The following is a 19,004-nucleotide window of genomic DNA, read 5'->3' as shown; positions in this document are numbered from 1 at the left end:
TGTGTGTGCATAACATTAGAATTGGTTCAGCATGCATAAAACAGACTCAGAGGCCCATTTCACATAACTGATATCTGAGACAAAACCTAGGAGTCAACCTTGCAACCTGGACCATCATGCATAGATGCCATTTCAACTCTGCATTCCTAGGTAAGGTGGAATGGCTGGTGCGCACTCCCTTCTCCATCATGCATTTGGGAGATATTCAGGAACAGGCATCATCTGTTCTGACCATAAGTCAGCTCAGATATTTATAAGATAGGACAGTCTATCACATAGCTTCTCTTATTCAGCTTGCTCTAAGTCTCTGCTATAGTGCTTAAGCTTCCATTGTCAGCCATCATCTAGCTGCCAATTGAATCTTTGTAAAAATTTCCTACCCTTCACGATGTCTGTCTGTAGATGAAAATTAAAAAGAAAACTTGTTTTGCTTTAAATGTTATGATCTGTAGTTCACATCTGCTCATCAAAATGACAGCAGTACGTGAAAGACACCGGATAGCTCAATTCTGCCTTCCTTTCCTGATAGCATCCTGGACTACAACTTTCATCTGATGGTGAAGATGATGGAAGCTGTAGTCCATCACTCTTTGAGGATACTTCGTTGGGGAAGGCTGGCTCATTCTTTTCCTTAGACAAAGAGTTTAGTCCACTTTTATTAAATTAGTAGACCAGCTATGGGGCAGGATAGATAAAAAGTAGATAAGAAGTATTATACAGTAAATTCTTTAAACAATCAAGGAGCAAATGGAAGTAAATTCATCTGTATATACATCTGGTGTGGGGGGAGGTGCATATTATTAATACTGTAATAATTAAATTCTAAAAGATCTGATGTAATAAAGTTGTTATAAACTTGGCACTGTACCACTGAAAACTGCATAAAAATGTATTCACTCTTAAATATAACATATACCAGGTAAAGCAGTACTGCTTGGAATCAAATATTTGGAGTGCAGTATACTTAAGATAAAAGTGGCATTTATGGTCTGCACTATCTCCTTGAAACTCCCAGCGTGTTACACTGAGGCATGAATTAAATGCCAGGAGGACAGCCAAGAAAATGCTCTGGATGAATGGCCTTTTATTAAGATTTTGCTCAATATTTTGGACATGGACTTTCAGCTCAAAAGAAACCCACAATTTGAACCCACAATTCAGAGCCAAAGTTGCTAAAGATCAGTTTGTCAGTTGCATTTAACAAATCCTGCTGGAAAGCACATTGTGACAAAAATGCTGAACAAATGAAAGCTGCCACAAGCCAAATATAAAAATCTCCTCTTCTGTTGTCATCTTCTCTTTTACTCCCAGTCTTCTGTATTTTTTTAAAGGTATGAAAAAAAGTTTTAAAGAATTAAGATTCTACAGTTTGTATTTCCCAGCTGCAAATCTACTTGCAATTAATTATAAATACATTCTAAATGGCAAACTAGATGGACAGAAATGAAATACAGTCAGGCCTCCACATTTATGGCTTTGACTTCTGCAGATTTGATTTATGGATGTTATTGATGTTTTCTCCAGTTCGACTCTATGGACAATATTTGCAGAAATCACTCTGGAGAACCTAGAGATTCCCAGACAGAATGCTTATCTAGGCATTTGTAGGCCTCCCAGCACAATTCTATGGTCAATGCCTGGCGAGATGGTGACCGAAGAGTTACAAAATGCCTAAAGTGTTCTCTCAGGTTTAAAAAAAGGGGGGGTTTGTGTGTGGTTTCCCCACTTTCATGGGGATCTTGTGCCCCTAACTCCAGCAAATGTGGAGGACCCATTGTATAACAGTGGCTGGTGAGAGGTCCTCCTCATTTCAACTGCCATTACTGTGAGCTCCAAGGGAGAGAAGAGCAACCAGACACTGCCCCATCCTCTCTTGACACAACAACTTGTTAGATGCCTTTCCTCAATTCCAAATGCTGTTGCTCTGGCCTCTGTGGGAGGTTGCAGAAGGAAGGTAGAGATCCAAGGTACCTTGGCCCAGCAGCTAGTGAAAGGCCCTCCTTCCATTCCAGTTACCACTGCTGAGGCCTCTGAGGGATAGAACAGCAGCCAGCATCACTTGGACTTCATCCCCTCCCCCAATGAAATCCCCTTTTTCTTGTGACCTGTATTTTTAGATTGTAGGCCTGAAAGCAGAGAACTGCCAAATTAATGATTTATAAGCCAACTTGGAATCCTTTTTTCAATGAAGAATGGAGTATAAATGCTCTAAATGAATGAACAACTGAATAAATGAATGAATATCCACATCATCTGGGATAGATGGCCTGCTCCTCAATAGTCAACTTGTCCTCCCGTCCTTTCCAATGTTCCCACTTTTAACCAGTGCATCATGCTTCATGCTCTAATTCACCAGTTCAGGTTCCATGGGCTCCATTGTCTCTCTCCCTTCCAAACCAGATTGCAATGTGATGTATTTCAGGAATGCTTGTTCATGGCCAGTTACCCCATACCACAGCCCATAAACTCATTATCTCTCTTCCCTATGAACTTCTACCAACCTGAGAATACCATCAAAATAGAATCTTAGATTCAGGGGCTGTCCCTACCTCTTGCAATCTCAATGCCTTTGACAGCTTGAGCTAGACCTTTTGGGACAACATGGAAGACTGTTGCATCCCCTTCCACTTCTGTGACCCTCTACTGGATCTCTAGCCTTTCTGTAAATGGAAATAGCCCTATCATACATGAAAGGGCTACTCAGAAACTGTGTATCCCTGTAACCTTCCAGCACCACTTCTGCACAGTGATCCTATTCCACTGTATGGCCCATAAAAAGAACATAGAATCTAAACTGTGTATCACCATGGTTGAGTTGTTTCTCTTTCTTTATTCCATATTGGAATTGACAGGTCCTTTTCTTTAGTAAACCAGCTGGGCAGGACATAGGCCACTTGCATCCCCAACCTCCTTGGGGCATAAACTGTTATGGGATGGCTACCTTTAGCTGGTAGATTGTGATACTCTATAAACTGTAACAATTCCATCCTCTGCTTATCTACTTAAAGGCAAGTTCCACTGAATCCAATGAGGCTTACTCATGAGAAAATGGGTAATACGATTCCAGCATACGCCTCTCACATCTACACTCAAGCCTAACCATTCTTTCATACCAACTTGTGTTCATACATTTTTTTACCCTGCATACACAGTTCTGGTTTCCTTAGCTTCAGCTGACATTGCACTTGTCATACTAAATTTCATTTCATTCCTTAAGTGTTCCACCCTCAACTTATCAAGGTCATCGTGGATTTTTATATCAGATCTGGGTGGAAACTTCCATTCCCCCAGTTTTTAATATCATATAAATAATTTTTCCTTAATAGTCTCACAGGTTATTATATGGAGAAACAGCTTGGAGGTATAAATTAGACCCTTTATATATTATTCTTATTTCACTGCAATAATTTTCTGGGATGACAGCATGCCTAAGAAAGTCTTTTAAAAAGCTAAAGTGTTAAAACAAGAAAGTCTTTCATTTTCCCAGCAGTGATGAGAAAGGGGTGAATGGATATCTGCCAATGAATCCTTCATAAAATAATGTGGACTTACTTGAGCCACTGCAGTATCTCGTTCTTCGATCACTGCATTCATTTCTTCAGCTGTTATTTTCTTTTTCCGTTCCTGGATCCTGTATATTCGGTCGACAATTATAGCTCCGCTCCTACGTATTGCCAACCCAGTGTCTGCATTGTTTATTCTGTTCAGTAATTCCTGTAATGTCTACCAACAGCATTATATGTTAGTCAGACAAGAAGTTTTAATATATTTTATTTAATATAGGGTTTTAATTAATAGGCACATGTGAATTGTAAATTGACTGAGTGAAGTTATTGAATTTTCATACTGCAGCAAAGATGTACATTATTAGTGTGTCAATTCTTCTTTTTCCCACATCTTAGTTCCTGAAACCCACTCAATTGAACTTAAGCCTCTAAGATATAAGACTGACATCAAGAAATCTCCTCAGAGAATGGCTTACCATGTCATTTTCTTCAGGGTTAATATTTTCTAGCCTAGGAAAAAAGGGACACAGAAAGCCTGATCAGTAGCATTTCCTTAGTGCAGCAAAATGAGTTCGCTTTTTAAATCTTTAGAACCCTCAAGTAATTTCATTCTACTAGTCTTTAGAGTCAACCACGACACTGAACATATTAAAGTGCCACCTGCTCGATTCCATCTTTCAATAATGCACCATATCTTCAGTACTGACTTCAGAATGTTAAGTTATTAATGTTTACTGCTATATATGACTACAAGGATCAATTGTTCATATGTGCTTAGATGAAGAAAGTTCCCCAGCGGCAGGTGAACAGATGTATTTATTTATTTATTTATTTATTTATTTCTAGGCCTACGATTGTCACCAGAAATTGTATATCTTAATTTCATTTTTCCAAATCCCTAAAAAACAGAAGCACATAAACACAGGCTTTCCAATCCTAAAATGTATTTATCTGGATGTTAGGTTTTGCAGCCATTAATGGAATTTTTTCTTCCAAGTTTGCTTAGCATTCAGTCTTAAGTCCATGGAATGTCAGATGAGGTTGGTTTACCAAATGTATAACATCTCTGAGTTCTTAACAGAAGGTCAGAAAATTAGGTAGAACTTCATATGAAAAACTTCAAGTAAAGGGTATGCATAAAGTTAAGCCAATGGTTGTCCCTCTTATTCTGTTCTTGAATATACATAAAGGATTTTACAGAAATTTGTTAGTAGGTTTACAGCTCTGTCAAAATTGTTCTGCAATATTATATGTTAATTTAAAAATGTGTAGTAATTAGATTTATTAGCAACAGTAAGCCATGTAATAATCTGTAGGAGTAAAAGTAAAGATACAGAACTGCCAACAAAAAAGTCCAACTCGTAAATGAGGGCACCTAATTATCTCATTGCAGGTCATTAGATTAGTTGGACCCTCTCAAGGTCAGTCTGTGGGTTTAAGAATTGTGTAGCTCCATTTTTTATTTTTTTACCAGTTACAGCTCCTGTCACTGAAATTGAAAATGATTCCAGAGAGTTTTTTTTTTAGTTTCTGGAGCAATATTTCCAGAAAACCCCAATATATGAGTGATCCTTTTCAATTCAATGCTTTGGATTCTGCTTTACTGTAATGTGAAAGATGTTGGAATTAATTTACACTGCACTTAATTATAGAAGATTTTAAAAACCATACACAATATTAATTTGATTTGACCCGATTCTGTTTTGCACAGTGTATTCCATGCCCACCAGAAATACTTGGGGGGGGGGGTTTACACAGGATTAACTCTTCAAAATAAGTATGCATGTGAGTGACTAAGACACTGCAAAAAAAAAATTTCCGACTGTTTCAGCTGGTATACACATGCAGGCTGGTTCACTCCCACTGTGTGGAAAACGTATTTTTGGAGAGGAACCCCCTAGAAGAGATGTGAGTGGTTGAGTTGGCAGTCAGTCAATATTTGGAGAGTAATGGGCATGGTAATGTGAACTGGCTTCAACAATAATGCTTTTGGAGATGTTTTATTTTATTTTATATTCTGCCTTTATTTAATTGATATCCCACCTACCTGTCCCAATATAGATCCCAAAGAGGCTTACAATACAGGTTAAAACTAAACAGCTAAAACAATATGTAGTGCAAAACTTTTAAAAAGCATTGAACAACCGATCGAAGTAAAGCATTAATTTAAAACAACAGAAAACACATACAACACCCCTTACATTAATGTAAAACAATTGAAAACACATCCAGCACCACTTACATATTAAAAAAAAATACACAGCACACCTATTGAGCATTCTCTTGCCTCAACCAGTTGAAGGCTGAGGGTCAGTTTAAATAAGAAAGTCTTTTCCTGCCAGAGAAAAGAGATCAAAGAAGGGGCCAACTGAGCCACATTTGGGAGTGAGTTCCGTAGCCTAGAAACAGGTCAGATAAGCCTGGGAGACTGGTGGGGCAGAGAGAAAGCCCCCCACCCTCCAAAGATCATGACTCAGGCAAGTTCTTATGGGGAGGTATGAGCTTTCAGATAGTCTGGACCACAGCCATATAGGGCTTTACAAATCACAACTTTGTGCATAATTTTAAAGCTCATGGAAAGACCTAGGGCTCTGACAGATACGGCAAATGTGTTGTCATGTTTCTGGATGTCACAATATTTTTTTGCTGTGATTCTCAGGCTTTTCCCCCTTCTAAGATCCAAATGAGATTTCTCCCAAACTGCTTTCTGGCTGCTTCCAGTACCAGCTTCAACATTTTATTCTCATCCTCAAATGTGTTTCCTTTTTTCATGCTGAGAAAAAACAGAACAAAATGTATCCTTCTCTTTCTTTCTCCCTCAATTTTTTTGTTATGTTGCTATAGTGCATTTATGAAACTGATCTTTTTTATTATAATGCTGTTAACTGTGATATTTTTTAAAAATTCATAAGAAAATTGCTCCTCAAACCACAGGGGCATCCCAGCATACCAGACCTTTGGAAGAGCCCAAGCAGAGGACCAAGAAATCACTAAAATAGTCCCAAAAAGAATGGTACAAGTAGATATGGAGAGGTGACAACAAATGGCAAAACTTTGCAAAACCCAATGCACAACAACACAAAATCATACTATCTCAGCCTCAGAGTAAGGAAATGAGCAGTTTGGATTCATCAACATCTTGTGCTGCATCCTTCAGATATTAATGAAACAGTAAAAATATATGAAAAAGAAGTATTTTATTTTAACTAAAGAAAATTAATATTATTGCATGATATGAGATGTCAGGAGAAGTAGTATATTCGATTACCATTTAATAATGAAAGGGTGTTTTGTTTTTTAAATGACAGAAAAGCACCTACTAGCATAAAAAGGGGAGATTGATTTTCTGTACAGTGTAACTTTTGAATGACAACTTGTAGTCCAAGCACTGGACTGTGGTATGAAATGTCACACTTCCTGGATTTATTCCTATTTAAAATCAATCCTTGTCCCTCACCCCCACCTGAACCTTTTTTTTCTGTCTCAGGAGAAAAATTGTGACTGTAAATCAATAATAAAAATTGCAACAAATAACACCAAAGGCCTGCCTGAAACTCTTGTTATTCATGTAGCAAACAGACAATTCTGCTTCGTATTTGATATTGGGGCTAATGACGGGAATGGGAAAAATAGGGCATCCCCTCTGTGGTTTTCTCTCCTGCCCTGCCCTTCCTTCATGATATTTCCTTCATCTTCAGCTCAGAAAAATAGTATAATTCTTTCCTTTTCCCAAAGGCCCTTGTATACTCCACAAGTATAGTACTATGATTCCATTTTAACTATCATAGCAACAGCCTATGGGATCCTGGGGTCTTCAGTTTGAAAGGGGGTGAGCATTCTGCTTGAGAAATCTAAACTGCAAATCCCACAAAGTTGTGAAGGCAGTTAAACTGGAATCACAGCACTGTAATTGTGTAGTGTAAATGGGCCCCTGGGACAGGCCATAGTTTTGTACCCAGGAATGCACTAGGTAAGGCATAGTGGACTTAAGTGCACTTAAAATGATATGTGAGCATAGTCTAAATCCATCATTGTGCTGGTACCACAGTGCCAGTGCAACTGAATGTTTTCCCTCCTTCTCTGCTGCAGCCCGTGGCACCACCTGAAAACCCAGTGCTTGCAAGCCCTACAGATCAGGTTTCAGAGACAGAATGGAGTTTGTAGTCAGGAGAGCAGATTATCCCCACCTGATTCTACTGATGGAACAAGTTCTGTCAGCAGATAATTCTCACTGGGCCTGTAAATGCAGTAAATCAATAATATTTTCCACAAAGCTGGTAAGATCTGAAGATTCCATAGGGAAGAGGCTGAAATGATCAGTAAATGAAAAATGCCATTGTGTGTGTGTGTATTAGATACAACTGCATTCATACGCAAGACAGGACACTTGAACAAGAAACAGTAAATTGAACAAATTCCAGGATATATACATACGTTTCAAAAGATTGCTCCAATGATTTTATTCGTTTCCATGCATCATCTCTCTCTTCATTGGCCAACTTCAGTCTTGCCATGATGGCATCATCACGTTCCCGTTGTGCAGAATGAACTTCCTGAACCAAAGCTGCAATACAGCAAGTATTTTTAACGTGTGAATATGATGAAGGTAGAGATTTTGTGTCAGAATCATTCTATACCACATAGAAATTTTCCACACCAATAGATCTCCATTTCAGAAAACTGTAATGGTTCTGTAACTGTTGTAACAGTTTTTATTAGGCATGTTAGTTTGGATAAAATTTAATTTTCCAGATTACAGACTAGTCTACATGAGAGCCAAAAGTCCGAATGGACTCCCCCAAATGTTCTGCCTATCTTGTTGTGTCTCTTCAGGGACACTGAGTAGATGTCTACATGTGTCCATGCATTCGGATGTTGCTCTGGCCCCCAGTTGCTGCATTTCCTCTATCAGCTTCCAGGCAGAACCAGGACAGATCTCTGTCTGGCATTTACTTCAATCTCCGAGCTGGCTGGAATAGTTACAGAAAAGTTTTCCCTCCTTGGAGCCAGTGTAATCTGGGCATCTCATTTTTGACCTTAGACCAAGCAAGTGTGCACCAGCAGTGGCAAAGGGGGAAAAACCTTTATTTAATCATTTTTGCCCAGGAGCTGGCCTGAAAATTGAGGTAAATGATGGCACCTGCCAGGTAGTGCGCTATTCTAGTTCTCCACCCTCTCCCGAATCCAGGGCAGACCAATTGTTCATGCTACAGCAAATACTAGGATTTCGTGCAAATGCTAGGAAAAACATGAAGTTTTTAAAATCTGGGTTAGGGCATGATTTTGGTGCGGACAGGACCATATGTTGTGTGGCCTTGTGAAGCCAAGGTTTGTTTTTTTTTGGGGGGGGGTCCCCCCTTGTGTACACATGCCCTTAATGTATTCATCCCTGGATATAATAATCCTGAGTGGTCCTTTGGGCAAGTCTAAAGATTCAAAGCACCCAATTAAATAATAGTTGGCCCTTCATATCTGTAGGAGTTCCATCCCCGCCTCGCACACACATTGATGCTAAAACCTGAGGGACCTCAAGTCCCATTCTTCTTAATGGCAGCATGCAGCTTTGTGCATACACCAGCATTAGGGACAATGGGGTGGGGCCAGCTGTGGATGCTCAAATCTGTGGATGGCAAGTCCGTGGATTGATAGGGCTGACTATATTATTGTTTTTTCATGGCATAATTGATAAATATTAAACTAGACATTAGGCTGCTAAACACAAAACCCATGTTAGATTAGAACAAAATCCTCTTTTTCAACATTCCATACTTTCTGTAGCTAAACAGATATATAAGAGAAGACCACAGCAGGATATAAGCACAACAATATTCTCCTGTTGATATTTCCTATCAACTGATATTCAAAGGTAGGTGCATCCCATCTACCTCTACCTACCTAACAAATGAGACTTGATTTACAAATGCCTCCAGTGTACTGAAACCCTCTTACAAATCAAAGAACTGCTTCTAGTCATGTAAGCCGCCTTGGTTGCTGCAGCAGAAAGGCGGAGTATAAGAATAAAGTTTATTTTATTATTTTATTCTTCTTCTTGAAGAACATCTTTTGAACTAATCCAATTTGCTTTTTAACCTAAGCTGCACATATTATAGTTTGTAGTAACCACAGTTTGCCCCATTTGTAAGTAACATCACACTACTGTTTCTTGTGAAATCAAAGGTCAGAAGTCAGACAAAGCACTATGGTATTTGGTCATATAACACCAAACCACATCTTGAACAACCCAGTATTTGCTCCAAGGTATGGTAATAAGGCAAGGCAATGACAGGTCTAGACCAGGTGGTCTGTGAGACAATTTTGGCTATTCTGAAATAGGAGTTGTGATACCCAAAATGAGAGGAAGTAAATGGAACAGTACAGATTACTGAAGACATTTCCAGTGATTTTAGCAACCACATGGTCCATGGGGCTGCTTTCTGCACATGAGAACAACTTTGCAAATCATGTGCTACCATTCAGTCAGGGTAAGACAGCTACTTCAGACAGTGTTTTTTGGATAGCTCAAAAAGGAAGCAAATTGTCAAATACAATGGGCTCTCCATAACCATGGATTCTGTATCCACAAATTCAACCATTCATGCTTTGAAAATGTTTTTTTTTAATAATCCAAAAAAGCAAACCTTAATTTTGCCATAAGGGATACTATTTGACTATACTATTTTGGTCTCCATAGAGGGTCCTAGAACTAAACCCCAGCGGATTCCAAGGGCACATTGTAATGTGTATCTTTACCTACAGAGATGTGGGATAGTATTTGAGAAATTCTGAGAGATTTTTAGCCCCCAAAACTTGGCTGGCTTTAGGTACTAAACATCTTAAATTAGGTGAGTAAGCATAATTTGCAGTTCCACCTCAGGAAGCAAGAGGTCTTGGGATGACCCTAATAATAGGTATTACCTGCCTGTGGTTCAGTGGACATCCTTATTTTTTTAATTACTCCAATGAACAGATGTGGACAAATCAGTTTCTTATTCACATGAATTCCAGCCATCCTGAGTAGTCTATTTGACCTCAGCTGGACTACTGGCGAGGACTTCCAGGACTCTAGCTCCAAAGTCACCTTTCAGATTTCCTGGAACAGCTGGGTTTATCTTGGCAACAGTGTTTCAACCAAGTCTAGTGTGCTCAAATATTTTTTGAAATGACATTTTAATTGAAACGGTAAGCTTACTGAACTGAATGTGCATATTCAATGTCAGGGTGCCTTGATATGGGGGGAGGGATAAGGAATCAGGCCCATTAGGCATTCTCAAGCTCACTGGCTTCAATGAGAATAAAAATTCCTACAAATTGAACAACTGAATCAATGTGCACCACATTTTGCTTCATGAACAAGAGAAACAACCTATAATTTCCATGACTAAAACATATATTTAAGTGATTTGCTGAAAGATTGGCCTGTCAGCATTTGCTTGAATATCTTATCCGTCAGGACAGAATCAAAGTCAACACCCCATCTACAAAAATCTCCCCACTTCCCCACGGCTGAACAGTAATTGTACTAAACCCATCAACTCTAACACACTTGTAGTTTTAAGGTAGATAATAATGGTAAACAGACCATTTTTGTAAGGCACATAGCTATTTCAAAGTTCACTTAGAAAATCAACATAGCATTTTAGCTGGAATTTGCTCATTAAATACCCATAACTGTAATGCAAATTATGCTGGAATGAATAAAGCAAATACATATGCTTCTTTCTTTTTATTAAATGTAAAATCTGCTGTTAATTACATTGGCTATGTCATATAAACTTTTCTCTTTAACTATTAAACGGAAGTCTTTACAAAAGTCATTAGAGATCCTCATTCTTTGACTTGTATAAATTTCAATATTTGTTCAGTAAAGGTTCACAGCAGTTAAATTACATTAACAAATATTATTAGCTACTATGTAAGCCAACTAAGTAAAATACTTATATTGCAGGTAAAACAAATCATTGGGTGTTTACGATAATATTTGGATATGTCCATTTTTAAACAAGCTTATCAAATATCCTGTAATTCTTAGTCAAATGAGAGAGACTCAAAGTAGATCTTTTCCCCCAAATACTCAAATTTGTTTAGTAAGCTAATTGTTTTCTAATATGGGATAAAGCAAATATGAAGAAGCTGAACCATTTGGAGTGTGAGTTTACTGAGTCAAAGTAGTGTACATATTTTCTTAGTTAAACCCGATTCTGTTGGCAAACCTTTCGGCCACACTTTTAAACTATCTTTAAAATACAGTAGTAGCAAGAGAGGGTGTTAGAAATTATTCTATTATAAACATTGGTTCATGATTCTCCAAACAAGAGAACATTCAATGGGATCTGGGCAAGTGGCAGAGAAGGGACATTTATCTCTGTTTGCTGATTTCTTAAGGGTCATCTGTGTAAATATAGAAACTGAATACTAAAGCTACAAAAGAAGAAATAGTTAGGATTTTTTTTTATAAATCTGCTGCAAAACTCGCATGACACGTATTAAAAGAAAAATAACCCTAACATCTTAGACAATGTACCAGTTGTATAAATAAAACATGAGTATGCACAATACAGTATGCTCTGGAGCAGGCTGCATTCTGATGCACTGCTCTGAGAAATATTTTGTGGCAAATATTTTATCTCTGAAATCGTACATTCTTCTTAAAATTTAAAAATTAAAAAGCCTTCTAGCTAAATGCCTACCAGGAAACTTGAAACTAAAACCTCTTACAAAATGTTCATGTATCAACAACTACCACTCTTCCTGTGTGTATGATTTCTGAATTTTCTTACTTGTTTTGGCTGTGATCAATTCTTAGGAATTCTCATTAAGTAAAAAAAGAAAGAAAGAAAGAGGAAAAGAGAAAGAAAATTGCTGCAATAATGAGAAGATTGTTGTGAGGGGTTTTGCGATTTTGGATTTAGTATTCAGGATTAGGAGTTGTTGAACTCTGTGTGACCTAGGATTTTCCATAGAGCCGGTGAAGGAATGATCACAGGACTTCTAATGGCCTTGCACAGTTGTCTTTCCCCTAAAAGGGCCAATATGAAGGGGCAAAAAAGTACCTTGTACAAGGATATTTCTAGTAATGATAAAATGTTCTTAATCCCCCCAAAATATTTTTCAAAGCAGACAGATAGAGAGCTAATATGCAGTGGGAGAAAAAATGGAGTACAAACATTTTCTGTTTTTTGTTCTCTGCTTGAAATAATCAGTAAGGCAGGAATGCAAGATAAAGCTAATTCTCTGTAATGCCATCCTTTGAATCTGAGCTATCTGTAACGGCCTGTTTCATTTACTTATTTTCCTAGTTCATTTTATGGGAAACCTACCTATAATTATTTTGTGTTAGTATATATCTCCTGTGAAGGTGTTGGATTGCTTTTTTTTTTTTTTTGATGGAGTAAGGAAATGGGTTCTGTGTGAAAAGGTAGGTTCTGCTGAAAACAATGTCACCAGTATTCATCCCACCCAATATTTGTCCCAACCCAGAAAGCTTTAGCTCCTGTCTGTGCCTTTCTGTGTGTGTGTGCATACTGTAATCTGTACCAGAGTCACATCAATGTGCTACTTATCTGCTTGTACACACAACATATTGCAGAATGCTGATAATCTTAGAATAGTCTAACAGCTAGATTGTGGTCTTGTTAAAATGAATGTCAGCAGTCCCATGGTACTGTACTTTATTTTTTTAAATGACATTATTCTGATGTCATTAGGGTATAAGCATTACAGGGATGCGTGAATGAAAGTGGAGCAGTTTTAACAGGTCAGTACTAAGCATTACAGACTAAAAGCCATTTACATATAAATATGACTCTGCAGATAAAGAAGTGTGTTCAAACACAGATAGAATGTACTGACATGTTTGTTACCTTATGTTTGTTGTACGTATTTGGTTTGAGGTATTCAAAGGCTCTTAAATTTCTGGTGATGTAAATACACCGATTCCACCAAAGAGCCCAAAATGTTTAGCAATAAAAGTAAGGGAAAAGATGCCATACTGTGGTGTGTTCCTATTTACTTTGAGCACCAGAGAGAAAATGAAAGAGAAGGCATGTAAATGAGACTATGTACATTTTCTTCATCTGCATTTAACTCTCTGCATTTCTTATCAATACTAATCTTTGCAATGCACTAAACTTGCCGTTCTCCTTCCAAAATAATTGTGCTGAGATGACTTTTCTAAAACTGCGTTGCTACTGCTTTCCAAGTAGTAAATTTTGACAAATATAATTTACATGCATATTATTTTTAAAGGACCCCTAATTAACACAAATAGTGAAATTCAGGAATTTTGAATTGTGTACAGATGGGAGACTCTCAACAGGGAACTAAATTTCTCTAAGAATATGCTGGAATTTTATTGTTGTTTTCTTAATTGACAGGAAAGCAAGAACATATCCAACTAATATATGCTAAACAGACTTATACGTACAACACTACACAATTACTTTCATTAATATGGAAACAAGGTTGCTTCTCCAATTAACAAACTATTATATAAAATCAAAATGTGCTATACTGCATTTGGGATTGTGCTTTTTATTTCATTAAGCCCCCTACCCCAGAATACACCTTTGTAATTAAAGCAAAAAGAACATTTCTCTTCATTCCTCCCCACCACCATTTTCATGACTCAAGTCTCCATTTCAAATATTACTGCTACAAGTTCAGTAACTTGACAGCACAATTCAGCTCTATCTGAAGTCCATGAGAAAACTCAAATCGATTGAGTGGAACTAAACAGCACCTCTGGTGTCTTAAAGGTCTTTGCATTTATCAAGACACCATCTGATGAAAGGTTTAGAAAAATGTATTTGCATAACTATAATGTAACAGTCTTACAACAAAACTAAGGCTAAGTACATACTGTATATAGAAAGAATAATTTTAGGACAGAATTATTAGTAAAACTATGTCTGTTACATTCTTTTAAAAAAATAGAATGTCACACATATTTAGATTTATAAACACAAGGGTTGGGAACTGTTGAGATCTTTTGGCTAAAGCCCAATATTGGCCTTATTTCACTTTAATTGGAAGAGGATCTCAAATTCATCTTCTCCATGAGATATCAGGAACCTGGATTTCTCTTTGTATCAAAGGTTAATAAGAAATGTGTCTGCAAAAGTCAAACAGCATTAAATATCAAAAACTGATTATTATTCCAGAGGAGTTGTTCTGGCATTCATAATCTCTCCATGCTCCAACCTTCCACAGCTAATCTTTAATGGATGACATGCAAGAAAGAAAAATAAATGGCATCTAAAAAGAAGTCACCGAAGTGAGCTTAAAAGAAATGGTAGATATTTCCCTATAATGATGAGAAAATGGAAACGGAAAGAAGAATTAACTAATGCTAATAAATTTATATTTCCGGTTTGTGACTTGATTCATTTGTCTTCCAAATGCAGTCCAAACTGTTGCTTGTTTGCCTCAATAACTAGAACTTTCCCAACCTTATTCATAAATATTTAAAAGTAATGTCGTAAGGTGCCTTGGATCCTCTCTAAGGAGAAACATGGGATATAAATTAAATAAATAAAATATTTCATCTAGATTTAAATCCTCATTTGAAAGATTAAAAAAGAGCAGTTCATTAGCTGAAGAGACTTTAAGGAAGCACTGCTAGGTAAAGTGGTATGGAATGTGCATCAAGCACAAACCAGACTGAGGAAAATATGAAAAATTTCACATATTTAGACCATCACCGTCCACAGAATATCCCATGGTTTGACATATTGCAGGAATTCCACAGTTTTAAAAACATCTCTGAATTTCATCTCAAGCAAAGCATTGTTGTGTTACTGCTATTGCTGTAAAGTATACATTTAGCTATTGTATAGATATTAGACGTTCTTTTAAAGTCACTTTTAAAGTACTTTAAAATCACAAATAATATGTATCTCTTAAAACAAGCAATTGTTTTAAAACTGGGTATTTGGTATCAAAATTGTGAGTTCCAAACTGTGAATTATTCTGTGCTACTCAGGAAATTAAAGCACTTTAAGTATGGCATCTTATTCTCAGTTTTCTGCCTACAGAACCCCCCCCCTTTACATTTAATATTGATGTGGAATAGTGTGTGCCCTGTTTAGTACTTGGATGGGAGACTGCCAAGGATTACCAGGTGCTGTACACTATATTTCAAATGAAGGCAATGGCAAACTACCTCTGTGCATTCCTTGCCTAAGAACACCTTATGAAAGTTGTGGTGTCATATTAAACCAATAGGTGACTTGAAGGCACATACATACACAGTCCGTGCATCTTCTTTCATATCTATAGTTCATCCCAGCCTCTGAAAATCTTGTGTTTAGAAAGATGAAACATAACTTTAATACAACGAAGAAAAAATATTTAAAATTACTATTTGTTATTCACCTGATGGGATTCACCAGCATGGTATGGTGGTTTGAGCATTAGACTACGACTCTGGAGATAAGGGTTCACATCCCTGCTCAGTCACAGAAACTGGGTGACCTTGGGCAAGTCACACTTTCTCAGCCTCAGAGGAAGTCAAAGGCAAACCCAATCTGCACAAATCTTGGCAAGAAAGCACTGTGGTAGGATTGCCATAAGTGGGAAAGGCATACAACAACAACAATTTACCTGATAGCCACTGTTGTTTCAAACGGTAGCAATTATTAGATCATTAAACCAGACAATATACTTTCTCAACTGCAATGTGGCCAACAGCCAAGGACTTTAATAAAACAACAAACATTAACTAACTGCTTGGCAGTGTTTATCTGGAACACCCTGCTCAATTGCATGTGCTAAACCAGCTAAGGAGAGTTTTAAGGTGGTTTAGAAGATTTATTGTTGCAGCATGTAGTTCTCTCATAGAACAGGCCTTCAAAACTTAACACTTATAACTTAACATCCGGGTGATGTTGCCCCTCTCTCTATATGTATGTTGAGGCTTCTTGGGAAATGCCACACACCCAGAGTAAAGATCATAAGACCTTGCTGGATCAGACTGAAGAGGCCAACCAGCTGTTACTGAAAGTCAATTTGTTTAATAAATAGGAAATGGCCATCACCACACTTTGTGGTAGCAAATTAAATAGCTTTAACTATCCATGATTTCTGCCTGTTTCTCCCCCTGGGATACCTGGTTTCTGCCCATTACCTATATATGCATATATGGGAACATTTAAGGACTGTCCCCAGTCTCATTAGATTATAGGAAAATGCCTGCATTATTGAGATTTTCCTGTTCCCCTCTACCTGGATTCAGAGGCCCATAGTGAAATTGGTGCCAGATATTTCAATTGTTTGAAAACAGCTCACTAGTCATGCTTCAATAGTACACTCAGACTCTGTCAGTCACAAATTGTTGAGCAAACTATTGGTTTTTTTAACTTTCGTTAACTGCCCAGAAGACATGGTTGACTGACATAAAAATAAATAAAAATTATGAATATAAAACTTTAATACAACAAAATATTTCTGTTAACAAGCTGAACATCAGGGTACCCACTCTGTTTTTCACTGTGCAGGGACACCAGGCATTTATGAATATTGCCCTTTCCAAAGCAGTATGTTTTGTACTGAAACTATTTTGCCATTTCCCTTCTCCCCACATAGTCTGCTATGGAAATTTTTGATTCTCCCCATTTCATAGGCAGATAACTGTGACCTAGATGTGTGGTGAGATCTAAATTTAGGACCCTTTTCACAACACTAAATCCCAGCCCAAGAGATGTTTCAGAATCCCATGTTGGTTAGGAGATTCTGGGAGGTTTAGTCCAGAAAAGTAAATGGTACCATTGCTAGAAATTATGCTGTCAGCCTTCAGTTGGCTTTTCAACTCAGTGCAACATTAAGTCATAATACTGGGAAACTTAATAAAGGGTTCTGCAGGCAGCCTCATTAATCAACTGGACAGGATGATCAAAGTTCATCATTATACCTTCTGACATATTATTTTCAAAGCCCCCCCCCCCCATCCCCAACAAATTAATTGCATGAATTTAACTTTGTTTCCAGTAGTCTTATGTTTCTGAAGATTATCAGGCAAGCCTTCACTTTTATAGAGTTGTTATTATAATTATAGCCTAATACTTTGGGAACTGAATTATTATTTTATAGAATATCAGAAACCCTGTGTGGTGTTGCATGTTGGAAGAGGACACTGGGAGATTCAAGTTTCATTCTCTGCTGGGTCCTTGGGCCAACCACTTTCTTTAGCCTTAGAGGAAGAGAATGGCAGATTTCCTCAGAAGAAATCTTGCCAAAAAACCCCTGTGATGGGGCTCCCTTAGGGTCACCATAAATCAGAAATTACTTGAAGGCACACATCAACAAGGGTTGGGCAGGCTGAATGTCGCCTTTCCTGCCACTAAGCAGTAACAGGCAGGACAGGAGATCTTGTTTGGCTTGGCAGCCAGCATGGTGTAATGGTTTGAGTGTTGGACTAGTACTCTGGTCAAATCCCCACTCAGCCTAGGAAACACTCACTCTCACACACTCTCAACCTCAGAGGAAAGCAACAGCAAACCTCTGTTGAATTAGTTACCACAATCAAAATATGGAGGTTAACTTCTTTTATAAGCAGTTAAGTATGAATGCCTATGGTCCTAGAAAGTAAAACTGAGCAAGGATAAATGTCAGAGAGGGCCAGTGTGGTGTAGCGGTTTGAGCACTGGTCTTTGGTTCTGGAAACCAGTTTGGCCATAGAAACACATTGGGTGACCTTGGACAAGTCACAGTCTCTCAGTGTCAGAGGAAAGCAAAGGCAAACCCCCTCTGAACAAATCTTTCTGAGGAAACCCCATTATACGTTAATCTTAGTGGTCGCTATAAGTGAGAAACACCTTGAAGACACACAACAACAGGGGTATTATATGATATATCAGAAAGGAAAATATTTTAACTAATCTTGATGTTCCTTCTATTCATCTTCTTCACACACTGATCTACTTCAGTTCTTTTGCTTCAGCACAATTGGTCCATTCTCTGTACTACCAAGCCCAATTCTGCATCTTCCCAGCAGCATCTTTGAAAGGAATTTTCCCCAGAGCCCTCCTACTATTTCTCAGCCTATATTCTCTTCATACTCAAATTTTTAATGTGTTTTTTCTCTTTACATCCCAGGTTATAGCAGTTATTCTTCCTGTCCTTCACCCCTTTGACACATATGCTGAGCAACACAACAGTATCAAGAGGTAACCTCTAACAATCAAACAGTAAGAAGGAACAGCAGCCTCTGGTGGCGAAAGAAATGTGCTGGTTAAAGACCCTTTCTCCAAACCAACTCCCAGCATTTGTGAAGAGAAAGAGAGAAGGTACACATGTGTAAAGTACTATTCTTATTATAGTAATGCAAACATTTCCCTCCAGTTCTTTCTGTACAAAAGTACAAATATTTTATTTATTTTTAAATTTATAAACTACTACCCCTTGAACCATAAGGATCACAGAGTGGTATACACATAATTTTGAAAGGAGAAATATAATAAGAAATAGATAATTACATATTTAGAGGCAATAAAAGCAATCAGC

The 19,004-nt window shown here is 37.7% G+C and overlaps 1 protein-coding gene across 3 annotated transcripts in view; it reads right to left on the bottom strand.

Moving 5' to 3' along the window:
* The window catches only part of MIPOL1 (mirror-image polydactyly 1), a 234,362-nt gene that overhangs the window by 193,749 nt on the left and 21,609 nt on the right, over positions 1 to 19,004 (bottom strand). For all 3 annotated transcript variants that reach the window (XM_042438916.1, XM_042438906.1, XM_042438897.1), the window contains exons 5-7: positions 7,941 to 8,070; positions 3,983 to 4,016; positions 3,553 to 3,723 (exon numbers count right to left, since the gene is read on the bottom strand). In XM_042438916.1, the coding sequence (XP_042294850.1) occupies positions 3,553 to 3,723; positions 3,983 to 4,016; positions 7,941 to 8,070 (335 nt within the window). The remainder of the gene's footprint in view (positions 1 to 3,552; positions 3,724 to 3,982; positions 4,017 to 7,940; positions 8,071 to 19,004) is intronic.

This window comes from Sceloporus undulatus, chromosome 1, assembly GCF_019175285.1.
Source record: "Sceloporus undulatus isolate JIND9_A2432 ecotype Alabama chromosome 1, SceUnd_v1.1, whole genome shotgun sequence".
NCBI classification, from domain to species: Eukaryota; Metazoa; Chordata; class Lepidosauria; order Squamata; family Phrynosomatidae; genus Sceloporus; species Sceloporus undulatus.
Note: the sequence above shows the minus strand (reverse complement) of the source record. Positions and strands in the feature narration are given on the sequence as shown.